Source organism: Schistocerca nitens, chromosome 2 (genome assembly GCF_023898315.1).
Source record: "Schistocerca nitens isolate TAMUIC-IGC-003100 chromosome 2, iqSchNite1.1, whole genome shotgun sequence".
Classification (NCBI taxonomy): Eukaryota; Metazoa; Arthropoda; class Insecta; order Orthoptera; family Acrididae; genus Schistocerca; species Schistocerca nitens.
Window position 1 is genome coordinate 596152671 of NC_064615.1, and position 15756 is coordinate 596168426.

Here is a 15756-nt window from a genome sequence, read left to right on the forward strand (position 1 = left end):
GTAGATTAATGGATCAACCATACATTTCTATCATATATGAGCCTTGCAAATGTAAAATGTATCTAACTGTCTTAGTAGTCTCTCTTAACACAGTCAATTTAAACATGCTGTGCTTTGTCACAATTACAATAGTGCATATTTGGTGATTACCAAAGTTAGGCTTATTTAATATTATACGAATAACAGAAAACCAAACACATCAAAGAATACATTAAGTCCTCATATGCCAGATGCTGTCTTTCTTTTCTTCCCTGCATTATTGCATAACAAATCTATGGTTGAAACACTGTACATTTCAGCTTACTTTATGAAAGATGATTACTCTTCCTTCTTACAGTTTTATGTGGTCCACTTTCTTGGAATGCTCATCAGGTCTTTTTGTTGTTAAATTTTGCAGGAACTTCTTGCTTCACTGAATGAAACAAAAGCCAGCAGTGCGGCCGTCAGGCAGTCTCTGGTGGAATCAAGTGCACTACAGCATGAACTTAATAAAGAGTGTGAAGTTTACAAGCCTTATGCTGAATTTGGAAGTAACTTGTTCTTTGTTATAAACAGTCTTGGAAAAGTTAACAGTATGTACAAATTCTCAGTGGCTTCATTCAAAAGACTGTTTGAGAAGGCATTAGACATGCTTAAGGTATTTCTCACTAAAATATTATTTTCTACTTTCAACCAGTTGAATTATTGACTGCTTATTAACTCCAATTTATAGGAAGAAAATGACATAGATCAGAGACAAGAACACCAGAAGAAGAATCTGCTGCTCCTGACATATCAACAAGTTTCTCGCAGCCTTTTTAAGTCAGATCGACTGATGTTTGCTTTGCATTTAATACACAATTTGTTTCCCAGTGAAATACCAGATGATGTAAGTACAAATACATCATTACTATAATATTGTGTGTACTCATAATTCATATGTTTTCTAGGAGCTGTTTCCCATCATGCTTAAAAATTATAAAAAAAGGCAACAAATAAATCCCAAATAATACCTCTCTATTTCTATAAAACTGATCCTATTGAAAGTAGTAGAGCATTGCATAAGCCTCCAAATCTGTAATTACCTATCAGCAAATCACATTTTTAATGTGTCTCATTTTAGTTTCAGACCAGGCTTATCAACTGTGAAAGCACTTGAAGATACTGCTTTTTCACTTCATCTTCATATGAGTCCAAGTTGTATGTAAATGCACCACTGTGGGATTTAGTAAAGATTTTGATTCTGTCAGTCATATAATTTTATTTACTTATTTATTTTAAAAATCATCGTACAGAGCATGTTAAATAAGTATTTCAATTCATGCTGCATTCATTTTTCAATTTTCTTCCTCTTCATCCACAGTTATTATAAAACATGGTTTTGATGAGTGGCTAGTGGACATTGAGAAATCAGAGGCATATGTTGACAGCTCTTCTCACTTTTTCTTTCAGTGGAAATTCATCACAGTTACATTTTGGAAAAGACTTCATCCAATCAGTCTTCTCCTTGTGCCAAACATTAATTTTTGTGGTTTGTAGTCTGTAGATGGGTGCAATATATGATTCATGATTTCTTCAGAGTGGCAATATTATAAGACAGTGTGTGGTGGGATGGATGGAGGAAGACAGAGGCAGAAAATGTGAGGAGGGGTTGGGGAGGGGTGACTTGTAGCTCAGACATAGGCAATAGAATTGCGAGATAGTAATGCATGAAGGAGAGGCAGCAAGTACAAGGGTATCAGAACTGGTGAGTTTTTTGTGCGGTGCACAATGAAAATGTGGAGGTGTGACTTGGGAAGGTCTGACAGGACAGAGAAAGAGGAGACTGTTAGGCAGAGGTTGGCAAGCAGTGGGGGAGCTGAGATTGAGGTAAAGATTATTATGGGAGTGAAGGATGTGCTGCAGGGATAACTTCCATCTGGGTAGTTCATTAATACTGACTCTGATGAGAAGGATCTAGATATCACAGGTTATGAAGCAGCCATTGAACTCAAGCATGCTGTGCTGGGAAGCATATTCTGTGACTGTGTAGTCAGTTCTGCCCTTGGTCACAGTTTGGCAGTGGTCATTCATCCTGATTAACAACTAGTTAGTGGTCATGCCCATATTAAAATGCTATGGGCACACAACTAATAATAAAACAGGAGTGTGCAGCGGAGGGTGTCTAGTGACCATTATCTGTTGACCCATCTGAAAGATCATGTTTTACATTAGATAAGGAAGCTAGTGTGCTGTGAGTGCATACTTTCAGTACACATACTGGAGCTTCATCAATCCCTGCTGACTTTTTATTTTTGTACTTTTTATTTCCATACAGTACTGGATTGCAACATCATTGTACGTATATTGTTTGCAGAAGCTACATCATTTCTAGAAATATTTCTCTGAAATACTGGAACAGAAATCAAACAATTTTTATTTGCACTGAAACATTTATTGACCTATATCAGTTGTCTAGCCTTTTCTTGTTTTATGGCATGCTGGGCAACTTTGCTTTTGTTCAAGGCCTGAAATATTACTTAATTGCAAATATGTCAGTGTATTTCTGCTTGCAGAGCACCAGCATATCAACTTGATATTAGAAATAACATTTTTTGTTGTGTGTTACAGGAATGGAGTGTGTTTCTGGGACAGCATTTGTCTGCGATAAGAGCAGACTCTGGTAGTATTGGTGGTGAATTGCCAGATTGGATAAGTAAGGAACAGTTAATAGATGTTTACACAATAAAGGTGGGCATTTCTTTAACAACTTTACTATTTCCTTCAGTTTTACAAATACTGTGTTTTACTTTAGAACTGACTTTACTTTGCCACATCCTTTAAAATGTTAGCAATTGGATCTTAAATGTAAAGATTTTGTTTATCTGTCATAAAATGGTTTTACAGAAGTCTAACTGTAGAAACAATAGTTTTTGTTGCAACATCAAATCATGTAGTGGTGCTAGCTATAATTGTCATTCATTGAATCTGTGTTATGCAGAACTATGTGCATGCTTCTTTTTTTTTCTTCTTTTAAATTATGTCATTTAAATATGACATTTACAGTGTGAGAGCTCTGATCATTATGGTATCTATACTGAAATGCAACACTTGTGAAAAGTGTCATTCTATATAGAAACTAACTCATATTAATATCATGTGACTTACCGAACGAAAGCGCTGGCAGGTCGATAGACACACAAACAAACACAAAAAATTCAAGCTTTCGCAACAAACTGTTGCCTCATCAGGAAAGAGGGGAAGGAGAGGGAAAGACGAAAGGATGTGGGTTTTAAGGGAGAGGGTAAGGAGTCATTCCAATCCTGGGAGCGGAAAGACTTACCTTAGGGGGAAAAAGGGACAGGTATACACTCGCACACACACACATATCCATCCACACATATACAGACACAAGCAGACTCTTGCCATTGACTCACATTTGATTTCGAAACGAAATTGCTTTACCTCTTGCCTCATCACATATTGTGGCTATATTATTAGATGGTGAACAAGCAGCGCATTCAGTGCTCAAATTGCCATTGGATATACATTTCTCAGAAGCTCCAACAAGTAACATTTCAAAAGATCTGGCATGGCTAAAGTTAAAAAAATTTGTAAGGTCATGTCTGGGGCGGATGCAACGTGGCTTATAAGAAATTACTTGGAGCAAGTGATCGAACTCTTAAAGATTTACGATCAAATGAATACCCATTTCTCATTTTATTATCTGGTGACTTTAGACAAAATTTCCAGTGATACTTACATTAACACCAGCTAATGAGCTCGATGCTTGCCTCAAAGCATTGCATCTTTGGAGATGTGCAAAAATTCACATTAAAGACAATTATGAGTGTACATCTGCAGCACAATCTGTTGGCAGCTAAATTTTCAAAACAGCTATTGAACATTGGTGAAGGAAAAGTAGCAGTTGATGCCACCACAAAATGTATTTCATTTTCATTGAACTTTTGTTTATTGTGTTGTCCATCAAACATCTCATTCAGAAACTTTTTCCTCAAGTTGTCATCAATTATAAAAATCGTAAATGGCTTTGAAAATGTGCTATTTTGGGAGCAAAAATCACTGATGTCAGTGCAGTCAATCACACAATTCAAGAGCAAATTCTGTTACCTACAAATCGATTGACAGCATTGTGAATGCAGGTGAAATTGTTAATTATCCACTCGAGTTTTTAAATTCATTGGAATCTTGCGGGTGTGACACTGCACAAATCTTCATTCAAACTTAGTGTGCCAGTTATTCTCTTGCAAAACATTAATCCAACCCGACTACGTAATGGAACAAAACTTGCTGTGGAGAAACTATTGCTGAATGTCACCAAGGCAATTTTTCTGGATGGAATGTCAAAAGGAGAAGCAATGGTTATTCCATACATTCCCAATGTTCAAACTGACATGCCATTTGATTTCAAACAAATGCCGTTCCCTATTTGACTTCCATTCTCAATGATCATCAACAAGGCACAAGGCCAGTCACTTGAGGTGTGCGGATTAAAACTAGGAAATCCATGTGTTTCACAGAGCCAGTTGTATATTGTGTGCTCACAAGTCAGACAGCAAAGAAATTTATTTGTTTTGCTGAAGATGGAGAAACAAAATATACTGTCAACCATAAAGCACTTGACTAATAAAGTCAACATAATAAAATGAAATCATTTACACTTCTCCTTTATATATCATTCAGTTTCAACAAATGTATTCATTATCAACAACAAAATAAATATCATTCTTTCTATCATTCCTAATTAAATAAGATAACTCTTTCATATTTCAAATGATATTATCACAAGTATGTATTCTGCAGCAGCAACATATTGGGTACCAACTAGTGTGTGTATAAGAGAAATGGCATTTGGCCATTCCCATATAGCCATCCATCATGTTAACAAAGTATCTTTGTTAATGATTATCCTACTTTATGCCTTTAATTTACCTCATTTTTAACCAAGCAAGATTTCCATCCCTCTTTAGCAATATCCTTAACTTTTTCAGCATCTTCATTTACCGCCTGCACACATTCAACTTAGCTTCATTTACATAGTCTTAATTAAGTGATTTTTCTTTACATCAATATTAATTTCAAATGACTTGCCTTGCTCAACTTTACATTCCAGTGCAATATTATCGACTTTGTCAAAAATTGCATTCATTGCTTGCCCATGCTGTACATCAAAGTCATCAAAGATAACAGTATTTACTTTAACAGTTTCCTGAATTATCTCTACATTCTTAAGATCAATATTGTATTTTTGTTTTGTATCAGAAAACAGTTGATTATCATCATTAGACCAGAATTTATTGACCGCTTCTGTAGTAGCCTGACAAGAATCAACAAGGTCAACTTCCATCTGCATATTACAATGGTTTTGAATTTAATTTTGCTGAAGCAAATATCATTACCAAAACTATGTAATTTTGATTCTAAACTATCTTTTACATTTTCTAATTTGCTGTAAACAATCTTTCACTGAATCTATCTGTTTGTCCAAATTTGGATTTAAATTACTAATGTCAGTGTTAAATTCTTTGTTTAAAGTCCTTACTATTAAATTCTGTTTTAAGGTTCTTACTATTTGTGCCCAATTTTGTATTTGAACTGTCAATTTTACTATTATTTTTGGCCATTTTACTATTTATTTCATCTATTTTCAAGTTTAGATTACTGATGTCCCTTTTTATGTCACTTTTGAGGTGGCTATTATTTTTGCCCATTTTTAAATTTAAACTGTCCACCAGACTTTTCTTCTATACACTGAGCTTCTTCATACAATTCAGGTATAGTATTAACCTTTTCCATTGCATCGTAACTACTTTCTTCACCCTTAGTATCACAGTACTCAGGAGGTGAAGGTCTTGAAATCTCATCAATAACCTTAATGTTACCCGTGCTGTCATAAAATGTTGAATCTATCTCTTATTTACATCCACTATCTTCCCAAGGGTCATTTTTAAATAGCACTTTTCCCCACTTTTTTCTGCTCCCTTTTTACCAACATCAAGCACACTGTCTTCCACTATTTTGTCACTCATTCTGAAAAGATTGTAAGTAACACTTGATAACATGAGAACTTGACGTTATATTTCTACTGAGTTGGTCACTGCTATGTACACTGCTTCATATCGCCAACTTCAACACTGACTGCATTTTCTTCTGTATTTCACCCTGGTGTGTTTACATCTGAACTTCTAGCTGTTTCTACTATTTGAACCTAGGTAATTTTTCTAGGAGGTATTCAGTCATTACTTAGAAAAATTTTTATCTAGGGTCGAATATCAGGAAACACACAATTTGTATAAAACTTTTAACTACTAAACATGTGCTTAAACTGCTATGACAACAGCACATGCATAGATAAACAGAACCAGTAAGTGTATCAGCAAAGTGATACCTACCAGCCAAATGCTAACAGAGCTTATTTGAATGGTTCGGTGGTCTCATGCTGGAATACAGCTCTGAAGATCTTTTTCTTTTCTTTTAATAGGAAAACATTTGACTGTGTAGTCTGGAAAAAAGTTGTGGCAGGTGCTTGTAGAGTTCAGGTCCCACCACACTTGAGAGCAGTGATCATAAGTCTGTACAGTAATCACCTCCTAGCTGTAAAGACGAGTGCTGGCATGTCTGATTTCTTCAGTGTATCAAAAGGTATCAGACAGGGTTCTACATCTACATCTGCATCTACATCTATACTTTGCAAACCACCAAAAATTGCATGGCAGAGGATATGTCCCATTTGAAATCTTATTAAGATCTGATGGAATATTTATGCAGCTTCTTTCAGACAATACTTTATTATAGATAACTGGATCATCTGCAGAAAGTCTGAGATTACTAATAATATTGTCTGCAAGTCATTAATGTACAACATGAGCAGCAAGGGTTCCAACACACATCCTTGGGTCACACCCAAAGCTACTTCTACATCTGACAATGTCTCTTCATCCCAGATAACATGCTGTGTCCTCCCTACCAGAAAGACTTCAGTCTAGTAACAAATTTCACTTGATACTTCATATGATCAAACTTTTGTTGATAAATTGTAGATGTGGTACTGAGTCAATGCTTTTCACAAATCAAGAAATACTGCATCTGCCTGTCTGCCTTGATCCAAAGATTTCAGTAAGTCGTATGAGAAAAGTGCAAGTCAGGTTTCACATGATCAGTGTTTTTTAAATCCATGCTCATTGGTATTGAGGCCATTCTGTTCAAGATACCTCATTATGTTTGAGCTCAGAACATGTTTCAATATTCTACAACAAATGACTGTCAAAGATATTGGACAGTAGTTTTGTGGATCACTTCTACTGTCCCTCTTGTAGACGGGTGTTATCTGTGTTTTCTTCCAACTACAGTTTTCTGTTCAAGGGATCTATGATAGATTATAGTTAGAAGAGGGGCTAACTCATCCAAAGGTTCAATGTAGAATATGACAGGATTCCATCAGGGCCTGGAGCTTTGTTCAGTTTCAACAATTTCAGCTGTTTCTCAACATCACCACCACTGACACTAATACTTATTTCAATAATCTTTTCAGTGGTACAAGACTTAAACTGGGGCAATTATCCTGGATTTTCCTTTGTAAAGGAACATTTGAAAATGGATAAGCATTTCAGCTTTTGCTTTGCTACTCCCAATTTCAGTTCCTGTCTCATTCGCTAGGGACTAGATACTAACTTTGGTCCCACTAACAGCCTTAACATATGACCAGAATTTCTTTGAGTTGCATGAAAGATCTCTAGACAATATTCTGCTACGGTAGTCACTGAAGGCATCATGCATTGCTCTCTTGACAGCCAAATGTGTTTCATTCAGCATCTCTTTATCTATAACCCTATGGTTTGTTTTACACCTATTATGCAGTAATCTCTCTTTCTTTTGAAGTTTCTGTACAGTTACCACTAATCACAGAGCTTTCCTCCCAATATGAACTGTTCTACTGGGTACATATCTATCCAGTGTGTGGTCAACTATTCTTTTAAACTAGAGTCAGAGATCCTCTACATGCTCCTGCCCTGTGCTGAAAGTTTCAAGTTCCTAACTGAGGTGTGACACTACTGATTTTTTTATCTAGTTTACTGAACATATAGATCTTTCTTCTTGTTTTAGTTGTTCTTTGTGTTTTTGTAATCATGGTTGCCACAACTGGATCATGGTCACTGACACCTGTTTTGATGTGGACATCCACAAAGAGGTCAGATCTATTTGTTCCCATTACATCCAATATATTTCCATCATGAGATCATTCACAGTTATCTGTTCTGGGTAGTTTTCAGTGAAGGCATTTAGTTAAGTTTCACAGGATGTCTTATCACACGCACCACTAACAGAACTGTAATTTTTCAAATGAGTTGTTGGATGATGAAAGTCTCCACCTATGATTGCAATATGATTGGGGAACTTACGTACAAGTGAACTGAGGTTTTCTCTGAAGTTTTATGTTACATCTTGAGATGAATCTGGTGAGCTACAGAAGGATCCAATTATCACTTTTTGCCCACACCTGATACTGAGTCTTGCCCAAACAATCTCACATCCAGCTCCAATTTCTCTTTTCAATGTAACAGTAAATTTTCCCCAAAACTCTCACTGCTGTCATTAGTACTATGTGAACTTCACTGTTTCACCGGAGTGCTTCAAACTCTGTCACTTTGTTGCGAATGCTATGGCAGTTAACCACTAGGATTGTATTGCTCTCACCTGTGGGAGGCATTTCTTTGAGTCTTACACTGATACTTCTGGGTTTCCCACAACTGTTGTTATCTGGATTGGAAGAAGAGTTGCCTAATATAAAAAAAAAAAAAACACTGTGTACACTCCACAGTCCACACACTGTCAGTGCCCTGGCTAGCAGTCTGTGATGTTTAGTGCAACCTGAGCCATTTAGGGCACCCTACAGTTCTCAACACTGTGGTTCAAGACCAGGAATTCACAGCCTAGTTTGTCACAGAACTTTTGACATCTCTGGTTCAGTCCTTCCACTTGACTCAAAACCATTTTGCCACAATCAGTTCTGGGGATAATGTGAGCTTTGTTGAAATTCCATGCACAAGGCTGGTTTTCCGAACCTACTCTACCAGTCACTGGAATGATCCAAGTATGAGCTCAGAGCCTGACAACAGGCATTATTTGTTCCAATGTTTGCTACAGTCTGCATTTGGTTGCATCCTGGTCCCTCACTGGTTGCTGGAATAGCCTCACCAACATGTTTAATGAGGCTCCCATGCGTACACACTGAGTGCGACTGGTGTCCTTTCCTATCCCTTGCTGCCATTTCCCTAAGGGGTACCATCATTCATCATTCATATGAACTGATGATGATTAATAGACCCCTACCCTTTTTCATTTGCCTCTTCTTGACACTAGACAAAACAGGTTTTCCCAAAACAGGGGAAGTGGGTCCTACTGGCTCAGTCTCAGTTTCAGTGAAAGACATATACTCAACTTGTAGGTTAGGGGGATCATTATAACACCCTGAGTCCTCCCTGGTCCCTGTCCACACTGTACAGGACACCTAGATCTACCACCGAAACACCACTTGCAGTCAAATGGGTGAGTAATGACAGATCCTGTACTTTCTGCAGAGGAAACGAGATCTCCAGGAGAGGATAGTACTGGAGATTTTCCAACACACTCATCTGCAGCAGCTGCCAATCAGCCAATCATTTAACAGTAGTTGGGATGATTTTCAGCAGTTTACAAAATTCAACCAACTTATCCCATGTTCAAGAACAGCATTCATTGTGAGTCTGCTTTTGGATGCTGCAATGTATTACAGCAGAATGCACAAATAAATTTAAACTGAGCCTGCTGATTATCTTTTATATCTGTTGAGCTGAAAAAGTATTAATTCCCTATAAGAAGTTAAGCAAATATACAAATGATATTTTTATTAAAGTAATAGAAAATTCTGCAGCAGAAAATTACTAATTTCCTAAAACTTGTTGAGGTTAATTTATGATAAATGTAGATAATATATACTTCTCTGTAAGAGAAAACTAATTGATTAATGGAAAATCTCGTATAAAGATGTGAAACAAATTCTAACAAAGAGATAGAGGCACTGGCCAGTACTTACCTCAGCTCAGTACAGCTGATAGATAACACAAACCAGAACAGAAAATTTACATTCCTAGCTCTCGGAACTTTGTTCCTTCATCAGGGAGGAGAGAGGGGAAAAAAGAGTAGAAGGGAAAGTGGATTCAGTTACTCACATGCCAGGTTATGAAGCAACAGGGAAAGGTAAACAGGGAGGGTAGCAAGGATGGAGGCATGGTTGTCAGAGGGAAGCCAAATATATTCTACTGTTAAGTACTGTGCCAGCTTCAAACCAAAGAGGATGCATACAGAAATAAAGAGGTATATAGTATAAAGATAAACACAACTATGTAGGATGAAAAGATGCGTGAATGGCTAAAGAGGAGAGGGAAAAAGAAGAAGACGGAAGAGTAAATGGGAGTGAGGTTGGTTAACGTAGGTTCAGTCCAGGGGGATGGCGGGATGGAAGGATGTGTTGGAGTGCAAGTTCCCATCTCTGCAGTTCCGAGGGACTGGTGTTGGGTGGGAGAAGCCAAATGGCACATATGTTGTAGCAGGTTCCTAGGTCCCTAGAATTATGCTGGACGGCATGCTCTACTACTGGGTATTGGACATCTCTTAGGCGGACAGTTCGTCTGTGCCCGTTCATGCGCTCAGCCAGTTTAGTTGTCATCATACCGATGTAAAAGGTTGTGCAGTGCAGGCATGTCAGCTGATAAATGACATGTGTTGTTTCACATGTGGCCCTGCCTTGAATTGTGTATGTTTTACCAGCAGCGGGGCTGGAGTAGATGGTTGTGGGGGGATGCATGGGGCAACTCACATCCACACTTCTGTCCACATCAAACCCACAAACAAACGACAGTACCTTCACTTTGTTAGCTGCCATCCATTCCACATCAAACGCTCCCTTCCCTACAGCCTAGGTATTTGTGGCAAACGTATCTGCTCCAGTGACGAATCCCTCCACAATTACACCAATAACCTGACCAGTGCTTTCCTCTCCCGCAACTATCCTGCACACCTTGTCCACAAATAGATCTACCGAGCAATACATTCCTCCCCATCCAACAACAATGTTCCTACCCCCAGACCACACAGAAGCATCCCCCTTGTCACCCAATATTATCCTGGCCTCAAATACATCAACAAATTACTCTGCCAGGGATACAACTTTCTCAAGTCAAGCCCTGAAATGAGATCATCCCTTGACAATATTCTCCCCACACCATCCAGAGTTGCCTTTCGTCACCCCCCCTAACCTCCGTAACATGCTTGTCAAACCCTACAATATTCCCAGACCCCTTTCTCTACCCAGCGGTTCCTACCTCTGTAACCGACCCCGCTGCAAAACCTACCCCATGCATCCCCCCACAACCATCTACTCCAGCCCCGCTACTGGTAAAACAATTCAATTCAATTCAATTCAATTCAATTCAAGGCAGGGCCACATGTGAAACAACATAAGTCATTTATCAGCTGACATGCCTGCACTGCACAGCCTTTTACATCGGGATGATGACAACTAAACTGGCTGAGCGCATGAACGGGCACAGACGAACTGTCCGCTTAGGAGATGTCCAATACCCAGTAGTAGAGCATGCTATCCAGCATAATTTTAGGGACCTAGGAACCTACTACAACATACGTGCCATTTGGCTTCTCCCACCCAACACCAGTCCCTCGGAACTGCGGAGATGGGAACTTGCACTCCAACACATCCTTCCATCCCGCCATCCCCCTGGACTGAACCTACGTTAACCAACCTTACTCCCATTTACTCTTCAATCTTCTTCTTTTTCCCTCTCCTCTTTAGCCATTCACGCATCTTTTCATCCTACATAGTTGTGTTTATCTTTATACTGTATACCTCTTTACTTCTGTATGCATGCTCTTTGGTTTGAAGCTGGCACAGTACTTAACAGTAGAATATCTTTGGCTTCCCTCTGACAACCATGCCTCCATCCTTGCTACCCTCCCTGTTTACTTTTCCCTGTTGCTGCATAACCTGGCTTGTGAGTACCATATTTACTCGAATCTAAGCCGCACTCGAATCTAAGCCGCACTCTAATCTAAGCCACACCTGAAAAATGAGACTCGAAATCAAGGAAAAAAAATTTTTCCCAAATCTAAGTCGCACCTGAAATTTGAGACTTGAAATTCAAGGGGAGAGAAAAGTTTATGGCCACACCTCCAAATCGAAACAAAGTTGGCCCATTGTAATATGAGACACAATTTAAGTTGAATGAATGATGATACAGCTACAGTAGTTTGGTTCAAGTCGTAAGCTTAGCAGTTAAGCTTTACCAGGTAGCCATTGCTATGTGTCAGGTGCTCCGTCCGTATTTATACGGGTATCCTTCCTTTTTCACATGCTTCATTTCGTTTGAATTCATTGCTTATTTTTCTTTGATCAGATAAGTGCCATTCTTTTTGTTATAGGTGTTTATGTCACTCTAAGCTTAAAATGCCTTATTGTACTGTGTTATCCTTATTTGTCGCATTCTAATGATGAGTGTTTACAACCTGTCACCGCTCGCTGCATGGCTTGCTTTAGTGTGCGCTGCCGCCGCTTAGAATAAAAAAAAGAGGAATTGTCTTATTAGTGAAACAATGGCAAGAGACTGCTATTTGCTGTTACTTACACTACTGCTTTCTTTGATAATGATCAACAAGAACCAAATAATAGACTGCGTATGATAGAAAATGTTCTGAACGAGAATTCAGTGAAAATTTTTCTCCATTTGAAAATCTTTGCAGGCGCCTCTTTAGTACATTACATTCTGCAAAGAAATTAGTCATCTTAGATTCAAAAATCTACTTAGTTGCCGTGCTTCATTTCTAACTATCGCTATTCAGCATAAGAATATTATTAATCTAAACATGACATGATATGAATATTCTTCCGCGTTTGCTGTTGTCTCACTCCAGTTTCGTAATTTATTAGGCAGACAGGATTTAAATGAGATAGCAGAAAACATGAAACAATTCATGGCAAAATGTTTATATTCATATTATTCTTACAGTGAAGAGAATACTGCATGTGATTCACAATTCATAAAAGTTCCTGTTAGCAACCATCTCTTCTCACAGGAAGGAAAAAATTCAGAATGTAGAGTTGGCCATATTGACGAACATCCCAAACAGTCTTGCCAGTGGATTTTCGTAGTACATTGAAATGCTGCTACATTCGAAGTTTGTATTTACTTCATTGAATAATGTATGAAAATGCAGTGGTTGAAACTCGGGGCGGAGAAAAAAAGCTCGTCTTCCACCTTTTTTTTTTTAAATTTATTTACTGACACAGAGTTTTTGACGCCAGTATTTATCTTTGTGCCCGCAAAGCATGCCTGTGTAACGCTACATATATTCGATGGCAGAAGTTAGTAGTGGCGGCACCTACCAACATTTTTCAGAATTTTCGCTTGCTTTGCACTCGATTCTAAGCCACAGGCAGTTTTTTGGATTACAAAAACCGGGAAAAAAGTGTGGCTTAGATTCGAGTAAATATGGTAATTGAATCCACTTTCCCTTCTTCCCTTTTTTCCCCTCTCTCCTCCCTGATGAAGGAACAAAGTTCCGAAAGCTAGGAATGTAAATTTTCTGTTCTGTTTTGTGTTATCTATCGGCTGTACTGAGCTGAGGTAAGTACTGGCCAGCCCCTCTATCTCTTTGTTGGAGAAAACTAATTGTAACACAATATATGCTACAATAACTAAATCACAAATGCCAATTTACTACAATTATGCATGGGACAATGGTATCATAAAAAAAAAAATGATCAAAAATGCACGTTTATTTGCGTTGATATACAAAGATATTCAGCGTGACCTGTTCTTTGGCAGTAACTGTGAATTATAAATGCTGATTTGCTACTAAATAAGTTATCTAAAAACACTCGTACCAATAACTTATGAAAATATAGTTTTTTAAGCATCTGAAAATTCCCAAAACCCCATTTCTCATTCAATTATACAGTGAAATTACATAAAGATTGTTTTGAATAAGGATAGGCCTACTGTTCTCAAAAATTATAAAAGAGCACACACAAGTTTAGCCTACAGTATGGGTTTATTGTGGCAGTCACAAATGTTTAAAATTTCATAGTAGATATGAGTGCTGATACAATCAGATCAGCAAAAGATTATGCAGAAGTGACGTGAACAGTACAATATGGGAATCTAAAATTTCAAAAAAAATTGTTCTGAGCACTATGGGACTTAACTTCTGAGGTCATCAGTCCCCTAGAACTTAGAACTACTTAAACCTAACTAACCTAAGGACATCACACACATCCATGCCCGAGGCAGGATTTGAACCTGCGACCGTAGCGGTCGCGCGGCTCCAGACTGTAGCGCCTAGAACCGCTCGGCCACTCTGGCCGGCTAAAATTTCAAATCAGCATAGTCTCACAAAAGGAAAATTCCCACTGGCGTGCCGAGGAAGAACACTGCAGCATGAGATTGTCTTAGGCAAAGTCTAGAAAAATGTGCAGTACCAGCAAAGCATGTCTTCTGCCTGTTACAACTAACAATGCAATCTTTGTTTGTATTCTATCCCCCACCCCCCACCCCCCACCACCACCACCAATTGGTACAACATCTATGTGCGACATGTTATTAGAAATGCTCTCGATAGTTGGACTAAAGGCATCTCAATTGGTGGTAGAACTTTTAACAACCTTTGATTTGCTGTTGACACCATGCTTTTAGCCAGCAGTTACAATGAACTTGCTGAGCTACTAGCGAAAGTAAATGATATTAATCCATCAGTCTTCAGTCCAGAGACTGGTTTGACGCATCACTCCATGCTACTCCATCCTGTGCAAGCTTCTTCATCTCCCAGTACCTACTGCAACCTACATCCTTCTGAATCTGCTTAGTGTATTCATCTCTTTAATCCATCATGTATATCAGAATTGTCTCATAAAATCCAAAGTCATGGTAAATAATTGAGAAGCACAGGTTCAAGGCACAGGTCAGTTAGTGGAACTGGAAGTCGTGCACTCTTTCATCTATTCTGGGTCAGCCATCTGCAACACAGGAAGCTGTTAAAATGAAATGAGAAGACAGATCATGCTAGCGTGAGTGGATGTGAAGAAGCACACCGAGGTCTGCCAGAACAAAGCAGTGATGGCAATAATGAACACCACATAGGTCCTGCATACTGAAACACTCATGTTTTCCATCCTCTTTTACAGTTATGAAACATGGACAAGCAGTGTATTGGTGCATTTGAGGTTTGGTGCTGGTCCGAAATGATGTGCATGAAATGAACTGAAATAACAGATGTGTCCATTATTGAGCAACTCAGTATATCCAGGTTCCATTTTCCTCATGTCAACCAAAAATTCTCCCGTTCTTTGGCAATATTGTGAGAATAAGTAGAGAAAATCTAGAGAAAAAAATCATGGTAGGGAATATTGACAGCAAGAGATCAAGCAGCAAGCAGGTGGCTAGGTCGGATCAAGAACATTTCAGTTCTACTTCCTCAGCAGGTTCTAAGAGAAACGGGTAACCATCTGGGATGGAGATGCTTGGTTCATGTTGGCATGGTGCCCAGCAATGAGCACAGTGTTATTATTGACTGCCCTCTGGTCACTGGAAATAGTTCTAATTTCTCTTCCTTCCTATGACACTAAGTGTCTTTTAAATGCCTTTTACCTAATTACATTAATTATGAGTCACTTCTAAGAATTGTCATGAGGTCAATTATTATCTGCACTCATTACTTGCATGGACAGTA

At 38.4% G+C, this 15756-nt stretch overlaps 1 protein-coding gene across 1 annotated transcript in view; it reads left to right on the forward strand.

Moving 5' to 3' along the window:
• LOC126236667 (cytoplasmic dynein 2 heavy chain 1) overlaps positions 1 to 15756 on the forward strand; it is an 873274-nt gene that overhangs the window by 747731 nt on the left and 109787 nt on the right. The window contains exons 60-62 of the mRNA XM_049946146.1: positions 398 to 637; positions 713 to 868; positions 2590 to 2709. Coding sequence (XP_049802103.1) covers positions 398 to 637; positions 713 to 868; positions 2590 to 2709 — 516 coding nt within the window. The remainder of the gene's footprint in view (positions 1 to 397; positions 638 to 712; positions 869 to 2589; positions 2710 to 15756) is intronic.